The 20,177-nt window shown below is 45.1% G+C and overlaps 1 protein-coding gene across 2 annotated transcripts in view; it reads right to left on the bottom strand.

Annotated features, from left to right (window-relative positions):
- Positions 1–10,978: 10,978 nt before the first annotated feature.
- The window catches only part of RNF144A (ring finger protein 144A), a 113,845-nt gene continuing 104,646 nt past the window's right edge, over positions 10,979–20,177 (bottom strand). For both annotated transcript variants that reach the window (XM_075598306.1, XM_075598305.1), the window contains exons 8-9: positions 17,889–17,978; positions 10,979–15,698 (exon numbers count right to left, since the gene is read on the bottom strand). In XM_075598306.1, coding sequence (XP_075454421.1) covers positions 15,567–15,698; positions 17,889–17,978 — 222 coding nt within the window. In that variant the 3' untranslated portion in view covers positions 10,979–15,566. The remainder of the gene's footprint in view (positions 15,699–17,888; positions 17,979–20,177) is intronic.

Here is a 20,177-nt window from a genome sequence, read left to right as displayed (position 1 = left end):
ATTACATATTATAGGCTAAAGCAGTAAAATTCCTGGCATTATTGAAAACCCTGCTCTCTGATTGGATAATGCCAGGAATTTTAACCAATCAGTAATGCCCGGAATTTTAGCAGCTTGCAAAGTGTAATTTTCAATGTGTTTATTGAAGTGAAACTTCTTTAGTGGCACCTAGTTCTGATGGAGCAAAACTGGATAGATGGAGATGAAATATGAAACGGAAGTGACGTCATGTAATGGCCGCCGCTCCCCCCACACTCCCTCTGTCACATGCGGCTATCGCCACCGCCGCTCCTAACGGCCGCTGCTCCCCCCACACGGCTGCTAACATATGCGGCGGCGAAAGCCGCCGGCGCCGCTCCTAACGGCTGCCGTTCCCTGTCCGCTGCCTGTGCCCGCTGCCATGCCGCGCATGCGCAGTTATGATGGCGCCGCTGACAGGCGCCACACATGCACAGAAGCGTCTGGCAGCGGCGCTGTTCCCCCCCACACGCACGCTGCCATGCCGCACTGCACCCCGCCACCCACAAACAGCGACCAGCACCTTTTCCTGGAGAGCGGAAGGAAGGAGAGGGGGTCGCCCTGGAGCGGCCAGCCTCTGTTATCGCTGTCTCCCCCCAGGAGGAAACACCCTGTGCCGCTGCGCCCACCGCAGCGGAACCCTCGGGGGCCCAGGCCCCCGCTGGGACCACAGGAGATGTCGCTGCCCCATCTCGGACAGTGACATCTACACCTCTCCCCCAAAGAAAGAGGGAGAAGAAAAGGCCCTCGAAGGCCCAGGCCCCCTCTGGCACCGCAGAAGATGTCACTGCCCCATCTCAAACAGTGATATCTGAACCTCTCCCCAAAGAACAGAGGGAGAAGGAAAAGATCTCGAGGGCCCAGGTCTCCCCTGGGACCACAGAAGATGTCACTGTCTCAACTCAAACAGTGACATCTGAACCTCTCCCCCCAAAAAAGAGGGAGAAGGACAAAGTCACCCCACAACAGTCACCCTCTGTCGCTGTCCCCCCCCAAGAACCCCCTAACCCCATTGTAAGCACCGTACAGGGTGAAGGGGAGCGGGAGGAAACTCCTGCTATGGAGACAGCAGCACCCTCTCCTAGGAAATCAATCCTCAGGAAGAGCAAATCTAAAACCAATAAGAGGGTGATTGAGGAGGTTGAGGAGGGCAAACCATATTACGTTTGCCCTCTGAAGTCTCGGAAGCGGAAAGAAAAATCAGTTCCGCACAAGGTGGTCCTGTCCGGCCCACTGGTTGGGATTAACCAGTGTAAGCCGGATCCCACAAATGTACAGCCCCCCCCCCTCGAATTTCTGGAAGGAATGCAGCTGGAGGTACCCGACGCCTCTGGGGACGTTGGGGAGCCTCCCAGTGCCCCTCACGGTTGGAGAGTGTCCCCCGGAGAATTGTGCTTCGGTGAATTTGACATGCCGAATGCACCTATCTTCAGAGCCAGCCAAGATCCCCCTCCGGCTGTACCGCCTTCGGGTGACGCACATAGGGATAAAAAGCCCCGGTTTGCGTCACCAGAGGAAGGAGATGGGTTAGGGCTGACCCCCGTGGATGACGGTTTGGAGGGTGTTTTGGTGAGCACTTCAGATTACATCTGGGAGTTGTCTGACCTGAACCCTCTTGGTGCAGAGTTTTGGGCAGGCACTTTGTTGGGAGTGAACGCTGGGAAAGACCCTCCCTATGAAGCCCTTGCTAATGAGTGCCCCCCCATGGTTGGTGAGAGCCCTCCCGCGGATGGTGGGTGCCCTCCCGCGGATGGTGGGGGCCCTCCCGCGGATGGTGAGGGCCCTCCCGCGGATGGTGGGGGCCCTCCCGCGGATGGTGAGGGCCCTCCCGTGGTTGGTGAGTGCCCTCCCGCGGGTGATGCGAACACCCGTGGCATGTGTGCTTCTGTGGCCTCCGAGGACTCTCGGGAGACCACTGCCTCTGCCATGTCGCCACCAGCTGCCCCTGAACACCTTGACTGGGGGATGGAGGTGGAGAGCACAGTGGACCCCCTCGTGGAAACACTGAGGAGGGGATCCAATCTAGGGCTGAGAGAGGCCCCCGCAGAGAAGGACGGGGGTCTTGAATTCTCCAGCCAAGAGGAGCCTGGGGAGTTGGGGCTCAGAGGGGAGTCCTCTGGCACCATGGAGTCGGTGGACTCCTCAATCCCCATTATCCCTGCCCGGGAGCTAGATAGTTTCCTGGATGATACCCTCTGTAGACACGGACATACGAAGGTGCAGTTGGCCCTTGAGAGGTGGAAGGATGCTTCGGTCATTCTCCACTCTCTCAGAGTATATATCAAGGCTAACCACAAGGCCAAACTTTCCAGGACTATCGAACATACTCGGGTCCTAAAGTTTAACAAAGTGTTGCGAGAGCACGTAAAGGCTTCTCGGGGTATAGTACCCTGAGCGCCTATGGGAAGCAAGACTCTTGATTACCAATGGCTTTGAGCATCGGTACGCTAAACGTAAATGGATGTAAGGACGGGTTTCGCAGGTTCCAGGTACTCTCCTTTTTACAAAAGGGAAAGTATTCTGTGAGTTTCCTGCAGGAAACCCATACCACTCCAGAGGCTGAAGCCAGCTGGCATCTGGAGTGGCGAGGCAAGGTCTTTTTCAGCCACCTCACTTCGACATCTTGTGGGGTGGTGACCCTGTTCTCTGAATCCTTTCAACCTGAGCTGCTGCTTGCCAAAGCTGTTGTTCCAGGTCGCCTGTTGCATATCAGGGTCCGACACGAGGACTACACGTTTAATTTCCTGAATGTATATGCTCCTGCCACCGGACCCCTGAGAAGGCAGTTCTTCGTCAGAATATCTGAATACCTGGAGACAGTCGACGCGGACGAATACGTGGTGCTCGGGGGTGATTTTAACTGTACCCTCGAGGCTCGGAAAGACCGGAATGGTCCAGAGCCACACCCGTGTTCTGTGTCGGCCTTGCGGCAGGTCATCACCCGCTACTCCTTGGTAGACGTCTGGCGAGAACAACATCCTGAGGCATCCACTGAGTTCACCCATGTTAGGGTGTTTAGGGGTGAACGGATGTCCTAGTCCCGGATCGACAGGCTGTATATTTCCAGCCACAGCCTGTCACGAGCCCAGTCCAGTGCCATTAGGCTGGCGCCGTTTTCGGACCACAATTGTGCATCCGTGATGGTGACGCTGCTACCTGCAGCACCCTCGGCCGCATATTGGCACTTCAACAATACGTTGTTGGAGGACAAGGGGTTTGCGACGACGGTCCGAGACTTTTGGATGGCCTGGAGAGGTTGCAGGTCAGACTTTGCCACGTTAGAGCAGTGGTGGGACGTGGGCAAGGTTCATCTGCGCCTCGTGTGTCAGGAGTACACAAAAGGTGCCAGCGGGTGGCGCGATGCTGAGATCGAGGCCCTCAGGGAGGAGGTGCTCGATCTCGAGAAGCGGCTGTCTGTGGCAGGAGACCAATACCTGCAGAGTATGTACGTGGAGAGGAAGTGCTCTCTCCGGGACTTGGAAGATCGGAGAGCTCAGGGGGCGTATGTGCGATCCCGCATCAACTTCCTTCGAGAGATGGATCGCGGGTCGCGCCTCTTCTACGCGCTGGAGAAAAAGAGGGGAAACCGTAGACATATCACATGCCTGTTGGCAGAGGACGGTACCCCTCTGACTAACCCGGAGAGCATCCGGGACAGAACCCGGAGATTCTATGTAGATCTTTTCTCTCCGGAGTCCATCCAGCCAGATAAATGCAGGGTCTTATGGGAGGGGCTTCCCATGGTCGGTGAGGGTGGAAGGGAGCGGCTTGAGTTACCTTTGACTCTGGCCGAGCTCTCTGAAGCCCTCAGTCTCATGTCCCGCGGAAAAGCGCCGGGGCTAGACGGGCTGACTGTGGAGTTCTTCCGGTTTTTCTGGGAGATGCTGGGACCTGATTTCACCGAGGTCCTAGCCGAAGCCCTGGAGATCGGTGAAATGCCACTTTCGTGTCAGCGGGCAATACTGTCTTTGCTGCCGAAGAAGGGGGATCTCCGTCAGATCTCTAATTGGCGACCGGTCTCACTGCTCAGCACGGACTATAAGATCGTAGCCAAAGCGCTTTCGCTGAGGCTCAAGTCCGTGCTGGCAGAGGTGATTCACCCCGACCAGTCCTATACTGTCCCAGGCCGGAGCATTCATGACAACATTTTTCTGGTCCGGGACCTGATGCACTACGCGCAGAGGACTGGTCTATCACTCGCCTTCCTGTCCCTAGATCAGGAGAAGGCATTTGACAGAGTGGATCACCGTTACCTTATGCAGACCCTGCGGGCGTTTGGCTTCGGCCCACAATTTGTGGGCTTTCTCCAGATGCTGTACGCCTCTGCAGAGTGTCTGGTGAAGATCAACTGGTCCCTGACGGCACCTTTTGTGTTTGGTCGGGGAGTACGTCAAGGGTGCCCCCTGTCTGGGCAACTGTACGCGCTGGCCATCGAGCCCTTCCTCTGCCTACTGAGGAGGAGGCTCACCGGGCTGGTGCTGCGGGAGCCCGACATGCGAGTAGTCCTGTCGGCTTATGCCGATGACGTGCTCCTCGTGGCCCAGGACCTAGATGATCTAGAGCGGGCACAAGCGTGCCAAGAGGTCTACACCGCGGCCTCTTCTGCTCGGATCAACTGGTCCAAGTGCTCCGGCATATTGGTGGGTCCCTTACAGGTGGACTCTTTGCCCCCCACGTTTCGTAATATCTCGTGGGGGAGCGATACTCTCAAGTATCTGGGAGTCTACCTGTCTGCTGCGGAGGACCCGGCCCCAGAAAACTTCAGTGATCTTGAAGAACGGGTCATTGCTCGTCTGGGGTCATGGGTGTATCTGTCGAGAATGATTTCCCTTAGGGGAAGGACCCTGGTGATTAATCAGCTGGTGGCTAGTCAGCTTTGGCACCGGCTGATAGCCATGGGTCCAACCCCCGAATTTATCAACAAGATCCAGAGGAGGTTGATGGATTTCCTCTGGATGGGGAAGCATTGGGTCTCTGCGGGAGTTGCGTGTCTCCCTTTGGAGGAGGGTGGACAGGGAGTGGTGTGTGTCCGCTCCCAGTTACACACTTTCCGCCTCCAGTACCTGCAGAGATACCTATTCGCAGATCCGTCTCCACAGTGGTGCCAGCTGGCGACCTTTTTCTTTCGCCAGCTGCGCAATATGAGGTATGACCGACAACTTTTTTTCATCAGGCCCGAGGGTTTAGGTAGAAACCTCTCGGTGCTGCCGGCATACTACCGGGACTTACTGAAAGCCTGGAAACTGGTCTCCGCGACCAGGAAGGAACAGGCGGTGGGGGTTGATTTCCTCGCCGAGCCCCTGCTGTATAATCCGGCAGTGGGGGCTCAGATGTTGGATTCACCCTCTATTTGCCGCCGGCTAATCCTGGCGCAGGTGACCAGAGTCGGGGATCACCTGGACTATGAGCGGCGGGACTGGGTAGGAGCAGAGAAGCTCGTGCCCCGTATGGGTCTGCTTACTGCCCGCGTCCCTCTTCGTTTGATCCAGGAGATTAAAGATGCCATCCACCCCGACTCACGCACCTTCATGGAGGGGGTATTGCAGACCGGAGAGCCTTGTCAACCTTTCAATCCTAGCTCTCCGGATCTTTGCGTGGAACCCAAACCACGGCAACCCCCTCGGGCTCCTCTTTCCCCCAACCTCAGCAGGTTGGGGGATATGTCCCCAGCATGTTTTCGCGGCATGCCGAGGAAAGTCCTGTATTCTCTGGTGCTCCATATAGTGCACTACCTTGCCCTTGTCACCCGCCCAGATACCATCTGGAGGCAGGTATTTTTTGGGAACGAGGGCGAGAGACCCCGGTGGAGAGAGCTCTATTCAGCTTTGGTTCCCCGTCCCGCCGGGGATTTGAGTTGGAGGGTCCTCCACGGTGCACTGAGCACAGTAGAGTATTTGGCACACTTCACGGACTCCCCCGCCGCCTGTCCCTTCTGTGGCGAGCGGGAGTCCGTATTCCACATTTATCTGAGCTGCGCCAGACTGCAGCCCCTCTTATCCACCTTGAGGAGCCTTCTTCTGCAGTTCTGGTTAAACTTCTCTCCTCATCTTTTTATTTTTGGGTGCCCAGTGTCCCGAGACAATAAGCCTAGGGATCTCCTAGTCAACCTGCTCCTGGCAGTGGCTAAGGTAGCCATTTACAAGACCAGGAAGCAGCGTTTGGAGAGGGGGGTCCCAACGAACATCGTGGCAGTGTTCCGGGCGCTGGTGCACTCTCTATTCGGGCAGAGTTCATGTACGCCGAGTCCGCTGGGACGGTTTCGGAGTTTGCCTCCCAGTGGGCGTTAGGCGGGGTGCTCTGCTCGGTATCCCCCATCATGGGTTCTTCTGAGTTAACCCTTCTTTTTTAAGTGCACTTTTTACAGTGCACTTGTTGATTCCCTTATATATTTGTTTGACTGGTTTTTCTTTGTTCTACTTGGCAACAAGTAGAATTGCTGTTTAACTGAATTGGCCGGCTTCGCCGGCCAATCAGTATTAAACCAGATCAAAATAGGCTGGTTCACTTCGTTGACTCATTCAGAAAGCGGAAACCAGCACACGCCATCAGGAAAAAGTTTATTTTACTGTGGGAGCTGGCAAACTCAAATTCACCACTTTCATGGCCAATTCGCCACTTGTGGTGATTGGTGATAGGGTTGCCCACATCGGGTCTAGATGCTTCAGTTGAAGTATAAAGGACAGTGGCTTTATCTGTCTTTTTCCAAGTTCTGCCCCTGCGTTCTGCCTGCAGTCTCTAAGAGCTGCACAGAAAGAGCTGTAGCTCCCTGCACAGCTCTCACAGGCGATCACACTGATTGTATTTGATTTTAATAACACAGTATTGAAACAGGGCGTCTCTGGAGTGCAAACACATTTATTTCAGCCCCAGGTCCCACTTAAATTACAGGCCTCAGTGCTGGTATCTCTCTGCATTTTTAACATCTCCTGTGTCACGTGACCGCTAAGGTAATGAAGGAGTTAAACTAGAATACCTGGTTTGTTGGGGGTAGAAGAGGTGGGTGACCGAGGTAGTTGCCCCAGTGTGGGTGGTTAGGCCTGCTGGGAAGGTTTCGGGGGGAGTTAGCAGTTAGCAGTTACTACCAGTGGAATTCTTCGCATCAGGCTTGTTGAGCATTGCGTCATTGGTCAAGAGTTAGCGCCGCAGTAAAATGACGAGGGTGAATCCGGCAAAGGTAAGAAACAAATTTTTTTTTTTTAGGATGCCCATTGACGGCCAATGTGTTTATCAATACCACTTTCAGGGTATAGATAAGCACAGTGACAAACAATGCATTTTTTGGCAAATGTTTATTTTTATTTCATTGTAATGTATTTTTATTTTTTTTAGGTTGCCCATTCCTTGTCAGTGTGGCAATCCATGCCTATATGGTGGGCAGGGATACCGCAGTCACAATCAATGGCTTTATTGTCCAATGCTTGTTTTTATTTAAATGTCATGTGTTTTATTGTGTGCCTCTTTTTTATTAGCTTGCCCATTCATTGTGGCAATTCCTGCCCATTTTAGGGGCATGGTTTACCACTGTAACAATCAATGGGTAGAGGGGATGGCGGTAGTTGGGCCTGGGAGGGTGATTAGGCCACTCGGTTGTGTCTCTGTGGGGGGGGGGGTTAACCCCTTAATTACTATAGCGATTATTGATTAAGGGGTTAGTGGCCAGTAGTTTGTTTTTTTATTGTAATGTTGCTGCCCATGGAGGACGGGGAGGATAAGGAGGAAGACAAGAATGTCTGTCATCCTCACAGGGGTAAGTAAACTTTAATTTACTTTATGCTGGCTGGGTAATGTTTTATTTTTAATGGGCAAATGCGCTATTATCCAGACATGGATAATAGGAATTTTGCCCTTTATTGTACTTACTGTAAGTGTTGGGGGGGAGGGGTGAGGGGGTTGGGGATAGAGTGGGTAGTAGGGATGTTGTATTTTAATGTTTATTGGGGTAGAGGGGGTGGGTGAATGGGGATACTTGGCCCAGGGTGGGTGGTTAGGCCTAGCGGTTGGGGTTTACATCTTGATTACTAAAGGGGTTAACTCCTCCCGCAACCTCCTGGAAGGCCTAACCACACACCCTGGGCTAAGTACCCCCATTCACCCACCCCCTCTACCCCCAATAAACCAGGTTCTGTGGCTTAACACCCTTCGTTGCCTTAGTGGCTTGCCGTTAAGGTAATGAAGCTGTTTTAATGTAAATTTTAAGTATTGTAGCAGGGGGTCTCCTGCGTTGAACCGCATTAATTTCAGCCTCAGGGACCCCCTGCTTCCCGAGTTATAGTGCACGGTATGGGGTGCCAGTATCTCCCTGTATTGTTCAAATCTCCCATGTCACGTGACCATCTCATCTTCTCTCTCATTTCTCCCCTTCATCTACCTCTTGTTTCTGAAGAGACTTGTGCTTTATTAACCTACCAGATTTTGATCCCACTTTGGAGGGCTCCTCCTTCTCCTCTTCTCCAGACTCTGACAACCTGGTAAAGAATTAGAACTCTGCCATATTCTCCTCTCTCGATCGAAATGCCTCTCTTTCTCTCTGTAGCACTTCTAACCCCAGACCCTGGCTAAATTGCCACATGCAGGCTGTGTTTCTTCACTCATTCCTATGAATGCCGCTGCGGAAACTTCCTTCATTACAAATGTATCCTACCCTGTTTCAACTCTGCCCTCTCCCAGGCGAAATAAACCTACTTTTCTTCACTTATCAACATGCACAAGTCTAAACCACAGTTCATGCCGACTCTTCTGTGTTGCAAAGATACCCCGTCCTTTGTTTCTCTACTGCTAAAACTCTTAACGCAGGCCCTCATTCTCACCCGTTTCGACTATTGTAACCTTCTATTGTATGGTTTTCCTGCCTTTCATCTGTCTGCCCTTTAATCTATTCTAAATACTGCTATTAGAATCACTTTACTCCCTCCTAAATCTGTCTCAGCATCTCTGGTGCAAATCCCTCTCCTGGCTTCCTATCACATCCCATATCACACACAAAGTTTTCATCCTCCCTTTTAAGGCTATACACTCTTCTACCCCTCCTTACATCTCAGCCCTAATTTCTTGCTATACACCATCTCGACTTGTGTTCTGCTCAAGGATGCATTCTCTCTACCCCTTTAGTATCGAAAGCCATTTCCTGCCTCAAAAACCTTTCTTACTCACTGCCCCACACCCCTGGAATACCCTTCCCCTCAATATCCGATTAGAACCCTCTCTATCCACCTTTCAAACCCATTTTAAATCTCACCTTCTTAGCGAAGCATATGAGTAACTGCGTGGCTGATTCTATACACTTGATACATCGACCTTGACCCCTTGCAGACGCACTTACCAGAACACCTTCTTACGGTCTCTGTATATTCTTCTTACTTACCAATTAGATTGTAAGCTCTTTGGGGCAGGGACTCCTTTTCCTAATGTTACTTTTATGTCTGAAGCGCGTATTCCCAATTATGTGTTATATTATGTCACATGTGTTACTACTGTGAAGCACTATGTACAGTACATATATGGCGCTATATAACTAAAGATATACATAAATTATAAAGCCATGTAATAGTTAAAGTGTGTGTGCAGTTTGGCAAACAAGAGCTTAACCTTCTTACTAAAAATAACTTGTTATGTTTCCATCTGGCAATGAGGGGCTGTGTCATAAAAAGCTCAAGTCCATGGATTCAGTGGTAATCAAACAATTAAGACCACACATTTTGTTCTCAGGAACTAACTGCTTATATTAAAATAACAATGAGAGGGTACATATGTCATAGGCTGTATTGTTATCTGGATGGACAAGCTTCAAAGGCCATTATACTGTATGCATTCCTTCCATATTAGGCACAAGGGTGCCAGAAGGGACACTCTATTCCACCCCATTACAGATTAGCATTAATAATTAACATACGGTACAATTCTTACTGAAGATATGTATAAACTGGTGAAATGCAAATATACATGATCGTGCTCCCGTAAAAATGGAAAAGATACAGTACTGTATAATTCTTGTTTTTACAAATATCAGATCATTGATTTAACTCTCAAGATAAGAAATGTGACGGTCACAGTGATTCCTATGTGTTCAACAGATCCCTCTGAGTGCAAAAATGTGGGTACCACAAATCTGATAACTACTGGGAGGGAATAAAATATTTGATACTTCCTGATTTAAATTGGCCATTAAATAATTTCCCAAAGCGATCCAGTTGTAACAGCTTCTCCGGTCAGAAAAAATGACAGGACATACAGTAGGCACACATGCCTCTCAAGGCACCTGCAATCTTTTATACGAAGAAGACTTAATTAGTGGTACAATGTGTGTGTGTGGCCTCATATATTTTGCCCCACAACTCCTTGAGGGACCTTCACTGGTAATGTAGTTTTTCTGTTTGGCTCCTTTTTATTCACTAACTGTCTGACCCTACTGTATGTAGAGTACTGCAGATAATTTTGTAACACTTTTTCAGTAACTACAGTATCACTGTACAGTGTTTGTAATATCAAATTGAACCTACTGTACTGTTTTACCTTTTGAAGAGATTGCCCTCATTTTTGCTAAACTGGATTTCTATTTCATTTGTATTTTTTTTTCTTTTAGAAAGGGGAATAATGACTCTTTAGGTTTTAATTCCTTAAATTAATCCTGGTGGTGATAGCGTGAGTGTGGTGTGCTCATTTATAGTGCCCTATGAGGAAGTAGGGCCACTGGCCAGCTAAATATTGTTTACCCCTTTTACACACATGTAGGCGTGTTCTTGATGCTACAATGGCATTTGTAGACATTTAGGATGGAACCTTATTTCTGTTCAGCTATTGATAATCATTGAATTACTATTATTATTACTAATACGTTTTACTCTGTAAGTTATTATGATGTTTTTTAACCATTTATGTACTAAACTGTTATGCAACCAACATGACCACATTGCACAGTGTATATGTACTTACTGAAATTACAAATTAAACTGTAATGTCAAGAAGTGGTTCTAAACTCCAGTGCCCAACAGGTCAGGTTTTTCAGGATATCCCTGCTCAATCAGTGGCTCAGTCGAAGACTGCCCCACCTGTGCTGAAGCTGGGACTGATTGAGCGACCTGTGCTGAAGCAGGGACTGATTGAGCCACCTGTGCTGAAGCTGGGATAGCCTTAAAACCTGACCTGCAGGGGGATCATGAGGTCTAGAGTTGAGTCAAGTACAAAAGACAACATTAGAAGGCATTGAACAGTTATTTTATACATCACAGTGTTAGTGGCACAACATGTACTTACATTTAAAATATATGAATACAACGCTGACAACCATTTTAGACATACAGTATGGATGACTCACTCATGCACATCACTGCATATAAAGGATGACATGGACATTTGCCAACAGGCACTACACAGATTAGACTCAAATCAAATAATTCTGGTGAGAACTTCAGTATAACATTAAAATAATGAAAGCAACAGGGAATCCTGACTTTTAAAAAAAAATTACATACTTTGTTTTTGAGGATCTTTTTGATCCTACTTGGATCAGTACTGTGTATACTTTGTTTAGTAGTAAATGTAGTAGGACACGATTATTTTAGGCATTTGCTTGTCAAACTATTGTAAGTGTTTTTTATTTGTATGAAGATTTTTTAAAACATTGCAAATTATATAAACAATCCTACGTGGAACATTTCACATACATACTGTAAAGTTAAGTAAAGATAAGAAACAACTTTTGTACCAATACCGTGCCGATTGCGGCGATGAAAACAGAAAAGATTAATACTGCTGGGGTCCATGCTTTTGAACGAGACCCACTGCAGCATTAATCATTTGCTTGCTTCAGTGCAACAACCCCCATACCGCCTCTCAGTTCGATGTTGTCCAACTCCCTTGAGCGTAATTGTATAGTGGTAAAGTGAAATAAGGCACAAACAAATAAAAAGTGAACACTTATAATAAGTGACTAATCTAAATCTTAAACTCCCTTGAGCGAACAGAGAGAATGTCTCCTCTGGCTCTGCTATAAACTGTCTGGTACTGTTCAACTCCCTTCATGACATAGATGACCGTTGGGTATCTACATAATGAGGGGGAATACTGTAGGAACATATTCATTCAATTGCATCATAGGGCGTGTTGGACAGAGTCAGAAAGTCCTGTTCTGCCCCCATATAGTCCTATCGTATTCCCCCTTCATGATGTAGATAATGATATATGGTCATCTACATCATCAAGGGGTTTGGACAGTTCTGGAGGGAGAGTGAGTGCCGGCAGGTGACTGCAGCCGGGAGAAGAGAGAGCAGTAGCACATACTGTAGAGCATAAGAGATCAGATAAGGGGGTTATTCCACTGCCAGCGTGATCGTGCAGAGGCAGAAGCATGGACCCCCTGGAGGGTTAATCCTCCTGGGCCGCAATCATCACCCCAGCACCGTAAACTTTTGTTTGTTGTCCGCGGTGCCTAGTACAGTAAGCCTGGCTATATCTGTAAATACATTTTATTTATTTGGATTATAGTTAGAGTAGTTTCAAATGATTTAATCTGTAATGTAATTTATAGGCAAATGTTTAGCCATTGTTAAGTATTTAATCTTCAATAGGTAAAAAAAATTAGTAGGCGTCCCCAATGAAAAATAAAATTTGCTTATCAATACTTAATGTTAAAATTATTTATTGTGCTGTACTGTATATTGAGTATTTAATGTCACTGAAACAATCAAAGACATCTACTGTATATATATAAAAAAAAAACATTTAGCCAGTTGCCATTTGTTGCCATTATAACAATATACTTAACCCTTTTATTTTACACAGAATGTAATATGATGATGATATAAAAAAGACTGGTAAAAAAGCAAAGCTATGGAAGTGAAGAATAGCAGATGAACCATAAGACATTTCATGGGTGAAAATACTCAATCCATATTAAGGTTAAAAGAACACCTGAAGCATACAGCTGATTTTATTCTAAAATTAGTATTCTAGATTAGTCAATGGAGTGTGTGTATATTACCAATCCATTCTGTCAATTAAACATTTACCATAGTTTAAGGCCACCAATGTGTAAATTCTGACTAATCATTGGAGGGTTCTACTAGGGTAGCTGTCAAAAATGATTTGATTGATAAAGATTTATCATTCTGTATGATATGGAAATTATAGTAGAAATTCAGATTACTACAGAGGTGGAGAACCCTTGTTTAACAGACTGTGCATTTTATGATCCTGATTTAGAATGATTGAATACAGTACATTGAAAATAGTAGACAGCAATGGGAGCAGAGAAACCAAACATGACAATTACATGACAAAAAATGGGCTTTACTGTTGGTCTTTATTTCTGCATGATGGCAGATATGTTATTTGACAAATCTGTCTGATAATTGGTAAACATTGCCCATTTACTTGTATTGAGAAAGCTCTATACTTTCTACCTATTAAGAAATATTTGTTAAGCATATAGAGAATACTTTACACATTAACCCATCTGTGCATGCTCCCCTGAAAACAATTTTGTGCACTGTTTGAAACAAAATCTCATTCACTTCCTGTATACACAGTCACAATAAAAAAAGTAATATTCAATTCAATGTAGATCATGCAGATATATCCAAAGTTATTGCTACCTGTGGCTTGCCCTCGCAGGTAAAATAGCACTATAGCCCCGCTCCTTCTCACAGCTGATTCAAAACAAGGGCCGCTTCTTGCACTGGTATGTGCACCACAGGTTGCAATAACGTTGGCTACATCGGAACAGATGCAATTCCGTTCTTGTAATAAAATGACTGAGGAATTCATATGAAATTAGTAAACTAATGGTTTTATATCTCATGGACCGCTGAAAATCACTATTACAATATGCTGCAACAAACTGTACAGTATGCAAGTACATTTTCAAATCAATAACAACTAAGACATGTTATACTAATAATAGTGTTTGGTGCCTGTGTGAGAAAAAACATGGTATAATTAATGCATTGGGCAGCCAAGAGATATAAGAAAATACTGCCACTAAACACATTAAGGAACAAAGTCTATATATCTGAAGCGGTTGTTTGGGTAATTTCCCCCCGAAAATCTCTGCTGAAGTCACTAGGTACATTCGTCTAAAAATGCTTCGGTGTACATAGAATTACACCAAGTGTGGGAAAAAGTACCCAAGAACTAATCAGGTGTGACAGTCTTAACAAGACATACTGTACCAAATAAAAATATGTGCATATCATTTTTTTTAAACTTTTTAACTTACAGTTAGTTACATGTTAACATTCACTTTAAAATGAATTGAATGCGCTGCAACTACAGCAGTAATGTCATCTGATCATATAAAAATAGTTACCTCCAATACAGTATTTATCTGTGGGCTTGTTTGCAAGACTTGACTGAAATCACTAAAATATATTGACAGAAATCCATGGATTTACAGGTTTCATACATCGTTTGAAAAAAGGGAACACCTATGAAAGACCAATTACATGATATTTACTACACTGCACCGGAAATGTATCAGAGTTGGTCACTGAAGATTTACACAAGTACAAGAAAGGTCAACATGCAGCAATTAGAGTTGCAGGTAGCAACAGTTTTCTTCTGTGTAATGAACCAGTAGGAAATGGAATAGTGAGATTGTGGCTAGGAATGAAATCAAATTAAAAATGTTGTATTCATCCATGCATTTGTTACTTCTCATTATCATAACACTTTCATTGTTATATTCAGTCCCACACAAAAAATGAGTAAAACTTTGCTAACCCAGCCACATTTGTTCATTTGATCTTTTTGGTTTGGTATTGGTTATATCAGTCTCTCTTGTGGCATTTTTCCTGAAGTTCTAAAACCTGTAATACAGTCAGTAACTTTTCGTGCCCCTATTTACATATTTGGTCGGAATTGTTTCGGTACACCAAGCAGCCCTTTTTATGAATTGAATCTGCACTGTTAATATAATTCAGTGACAAAAAATAAGGATTCCATTTTTCAGAATCACAATTATCTCTCACATTCAATTAAAATAGTATTATCTAGTAAATAGCAGTATGAGACCTTTTGTACTACTAAATAGTAGTGCATTTATCCAATTATATTATATAATACAATGTGAATGTTGTCTACATGAATATGTGCGTATACAATTTAACAAAAATATTAAATATATAGCATTTTATTAAAAAAAACTAATAAAACAGCATCAAATACATTTTCATAAAAAAAGAAGGAAATTAACTTATAAGAGGAATGTTAATTCTGAAAAGCATTAAAGAAAAACGGAGCAACATATTTCCAATTTTAGATAAATGTCTAAGCCACACATTACTTGAACGAGCCTTTACAATCTGTTACGCATGAGTCCTTCTGAGAAATATCTTCCATCACGGCGTCCGTCAAGGTTTTCAGTCATCATCATGATCCCAAATTTAAATCAGCCAAAAGTATAAACAATAGTTCTTAAGATAATGCACTGTGTGTGTGTGTCATTGAATGCTGAATGAGGCAGCTAAGGCTAATAATGTTCACTCCGGTAACATCGTGTATCTTTTACCAGTATTAAGGAAAGATGTGGGAGCCCATCATTTTTTTCTTTAGTGTTAGGTGGGCAAAGGATCATCATCCCCTTTACTGCATTTACATTTGCAGCACAAAACAAACGGGGTAGCCAATAAAAGAAATGGTGACGCTACTAAAAGCAAGAGGCCGAATCCTGCAAATATACCCACCACCTGCGAAAGAAAAGAATAAGTGTTACTGTGACGTGATATATAATGTAAATGTCTTCAGCTTTGATCCAATATTTAAACTGAAATTAAAACCGTAAACCTAAAGGGGCAATCCCTCGCATCTGTAAACTCTTGTACACGCAGGTTGTTTGTTACACCCACACTCTCTTTGATATGGAGTTTGAGTAATGACGGTAAAATAATTTTACAGAGGTTAGTGAGAAAGAAAAACAGCTACCACGTAGAATTCAAATTAAGCAGACTCATAGGAAGCGGAAACTAACTAATCTTTACATAAGGAGGAAGTGTAAAATGTACTTTATGCGGAATTTAACCTTATTAAGGAAGCTGATTGCATTGAGACATTGTTTAAAACACAAAACTTTTGGACCATTATGTGGGACTGTCCCTTTAATTACAGCTCTCTTAAGGTCCAGCCAGAGCATTTCAATCGGGTTGAGGTCTGGACTTTGACTGGGCCATTGCAGCACATTGATTCTTTTCTTTTTCAGCCATTCTGTTGTAGATTTGCTGGTGTGCTTGGGATCATTGTCCTGTTGAATGACCATATTTCAGCAAAGCCAGCAGTACAACCAACCTCACACTGATGATACCCATTAAGGTTGAAACATGTTTGTGAATGGTTTCTCTGGCTTTACATCTGATTCCCATGCTGTGCTTTAAAGCTGTGTTAACAGCGAGCATTAGCTTCTATGGGCTCCATGTAATAATGGTTTTTCAGACAAAAGGTGACACATTGTGTGCTCATTTGCATGTCATTTCCTAGAATCCCTTGCTGCAGTGGAAGCTTTTAAGCACAGCATGGGACTAGCAAAGCAAGTACAGACTACTACTACCACTACTACATAACTTAAAATGAATATGGTAAACCTACCCAGCCTAGAAATATTTCAAAGCAAGTATAGACCAGGTCAAGCAATACACCTGAAGAAGAGAGGATAACTCTCGAAAGCTTGTCCTATGACATAAATTGTTAGTCCAATAAAAAAGGTATCACCTAATACTGACGAACTCATTTATCACACACACACACACACACACACACACACACACACACACACACACACACACACACACACACACACACACACACACACACACACACACACACACACACACACACACACACACACACACACCAAGCTCTCAGAATGCTAGAGGAGTGGCTGCAAAGTCAGTAAGCCTTCTACATTTGTATACAGCAACATAATTCATTTAGGCCCTTATTCAATAAGGTCAGATGAGGCCAATTGCAATGTGATCAGTCGGACAACTTATCGCGATCACTCTCTTCTGACCTGAAGGCCTTAATGTTCTATAATTTGGTGGGAAAAAATAGGACAATTGAACCTAGCACCATCTGAAATAATAAGAAAGCACTTTTTAAAACAAGAAGTTGGGGCCTGCAACTACCCTATTCAACAAGTCATCAAATGAATGAGGAGAATAATACTTAATGGAAGAAGTACTGGAAGGAGCATGAAATAAATTGCACAAAAACCAAACATCAGCTTTCAAAATCCCATAATTGCTTCATAGATTTTTTTAACAAGGCATCTTGTATTACTGATCAGAATATAACATTAAATTCTAGAGTTATATAAATAACAGAGTATTTATAAGAGTTACAAATACACATGAGAATGTGTAATAGGAAACTATTACTGTAATAAAAGCATTTGGAAAATGAGATGAAAGCGGTGATGTACTGATGTACAGTAAAAATGTATTTTTTTTTAATGCATTGCATCATTTGCCTCAAATGTAAAAAAAAGTTTCTTAGATTTGATGCAGACTGTGAGCCACAGAAGATTGAATCACTTAAGACCTAATAGATTTAAGCTACAGATGTAGCCAGACTCTTTATGAAACAGTGGCCATCAAATACAAGTGGTGTCCAAAACCGCTCATCATTTCAGGCAGGCATCTCTTTTATGCAGTCTGTAGCTTTTCCATTACTGACATCATCTCAGAGCTAATGGTTGAGTAACAAGAGACTGCTGTATAGATCTATCGTTTACCTCTAAGGCGTGAGTATCTTACAGCATTACAAACTTATTTTTATAAGAGGTAAAAAATGACCCATGTTATGAAATACAATTTTTTTATTTGTTTGTACTGGAAATATATTGCTAGTGTACTTTGTTGAAAATAAATGAATCCTTGACCAACCTGTGTTCTATGCCATATGACTGATGCCCTAGAGTGACCTAATTTGTTTCGGCAAGGTCCTTTATCATAATGTATGAGTAGGAAATCATCCTGTTAAGGGAAAGAAACGTGTGGTTATTAACATTGAAAGGAAAAAAACATCTTTGAAGTGTAATGTGAAGCTGGCCACTCGCTAATAATGAAGCGATAATTTATTTATTTATTTATTTTGGAATGTGGGTGACCTAGAGTAGAGCATTAATACACTAATTAATGGTCAATTCCATTGATGTATGCAGTGGTGTTACCATTACTATTTCAGTTTATTTTAACAAGGATGTTGCCAGTAGCCAATACGGAATCTCCATAACTGCAAGACTAGCCAATGAAAAATACAGAATTTCAGATGTAGCAGACGTTACTGCCCTTGCTGGAAGTCGCTGCTGCAGGACATTAACAATGCACCAGCGGAAGAAGTGGCCGTTTTCCTGAATCAACTGTGCAAAAAGGGGGTAAGTGTAATGCCCTATTTCACCTGCAGAAGCAGTAAAGTCTCCTACATCTGTACGCTGGAGAGGGATGTTCGTGGATGAATGATTGGTGTAGTCAGAGACAAGGAGCAAAACCACACAAGATTGGAATACAAGTTTTAAATATTTTTAAAAATAAAGTAGAGGAATGGATTTGATTTAATAACAATTTGTCAATTACATATGTTACAGGGGGACTTTCCAAAAACAGATGTTCTGCAGAATGCTACAGAATAAAAACAAACAGAGTCATTTTAAACATTTTAAAACGTACCTTTAAAATAGCCTTCTTAGCAACCATTTTTTTTTATCTATTCAAGTTACCAATGTAATTTACTTCTTGTAAGATATTTAATCAATAAAGAAGATATCTCTATGGTATGTGGCCAGGTTCCCTCTTGGGTTCCCCCTTGGCTCCGCTTACCTCCACTGCGGCCGAGGAGAGTGTGGCACGTCCGGGAGGCTGCAGGAGCAAGGCGCGGGGTATGGAGAGGCGACCGAGTCGGCGGGGGCTCCCGGCGGCATATGCCTATGCATGCGCAGGAAGCGATCGCGCATGCGCAGAACCGGAAAGTGTGTGGCGGCCATTACATAGGCGCGCATGCAGTGCAACCAGCATTAGAGGGCTCCGTGGGGACTACAAGCCTCATCATACACAGGGGCTAGAGATCAGATGGCCCAGGGCAGCCAGTAGGGCTGCAGGATTTCCTGCTCAGCAATTAGATACATTTGTTGTGCTTGGGACACGCTAGTCAGTCGGAGCTGGTACACGGAAGGGTGAGGGTGAGTGTGCAGGGTGTCTTTGACCCCTGCACTAGGCCAGAGACCCCCTTAGGCCCTATCTAGGCCCCGGCTCCCCCTTTGAGCTTGTGGCTGCTGCAGGGACAGGCCCAGTAGATAGGGAGACTGTCACTGTAGTACCAAGCGTGAGGGACACAGCCAGGACGCGTCGGCGACCTGGAATCTGGTGGTCTGGGATCAGATCACCACACAGAGAGAGACTATTACGGTGGGACCATCCAGCTGGATCCAGTAGGGGAGGACGCCATCGCTGACGGCGTGTGACTGGATGGATCTCTGCCTTCAATCGGCGCTACGGGGTGCTGGAGCAATCGGCAGGTATACCCTATCTTCAAGTGCACCAAAATTCTACTGTGGGCAGTGCTGTCACACACACTTGAGGTGGGAGTGCTTATCGTGGCCTGGACACTGGGACACTAGTGCCCCTGCACCAAGGTACTGTGGGAATACTGTGTGGGTATATCAATATACGTATTATAAGGTGTTGTTGTATATTATATGTGTGTTCTAAGTTTGTGCCTAGTAAATACTCTGGTTTGTGTTACTGGGTATATTGTCCTGTGATGGGGTTATCCAGTATAGCTAGGATCCCTCATAGGTGGAGGCGCTGTCACCAGACGGATCAGGTACACCCCAGGCTCCCAGCAGTGGAGGTTCAGGCCTCCTGTGAGCCACAGGTAAAGCACCACACACACTCAGTAGCCGCCATATCTCCCATAGGGTGGGGGAAACTGTGCTACAGGTATGACATTTCACATTGCAGTCATGTGTTCTTTTTAAGAGACACCCCTAAAAGCACAAGGTATTTTATTGTATTATCCACACTTGGCCAACATCCCCCCTGACAGAAGGGTAGGCTCATTGTATGTTGTCTAGGGCTTGCTACCTTTGCAAAGGCATCGACATTATACTAAATGGAGTAGCTAATGTAAGTGAAAACTCTGTACACTACAATTTCATCTACAGTACGAAGAACTAT

The sequence above is a fragment of the Ascaphus truei genome, chromosome 4 (assembly GCF_040206685.1).
Source record: "Ascaphus truei isolate aAscTru1 chromosome 4, aAscTru1.hap1, whole genome shotgun sequence".
NCBI lineage: Eukaryota > Metazoa > Chordata > Amphibia > Anura > Ascaphidae > Ascaphus > Ascaphus truei.
The sequence above is the reverse complement of the archived record's forward strand: the minus strand, read 5'-3'. Positions and strand labels throughout refer to the sequence as shown.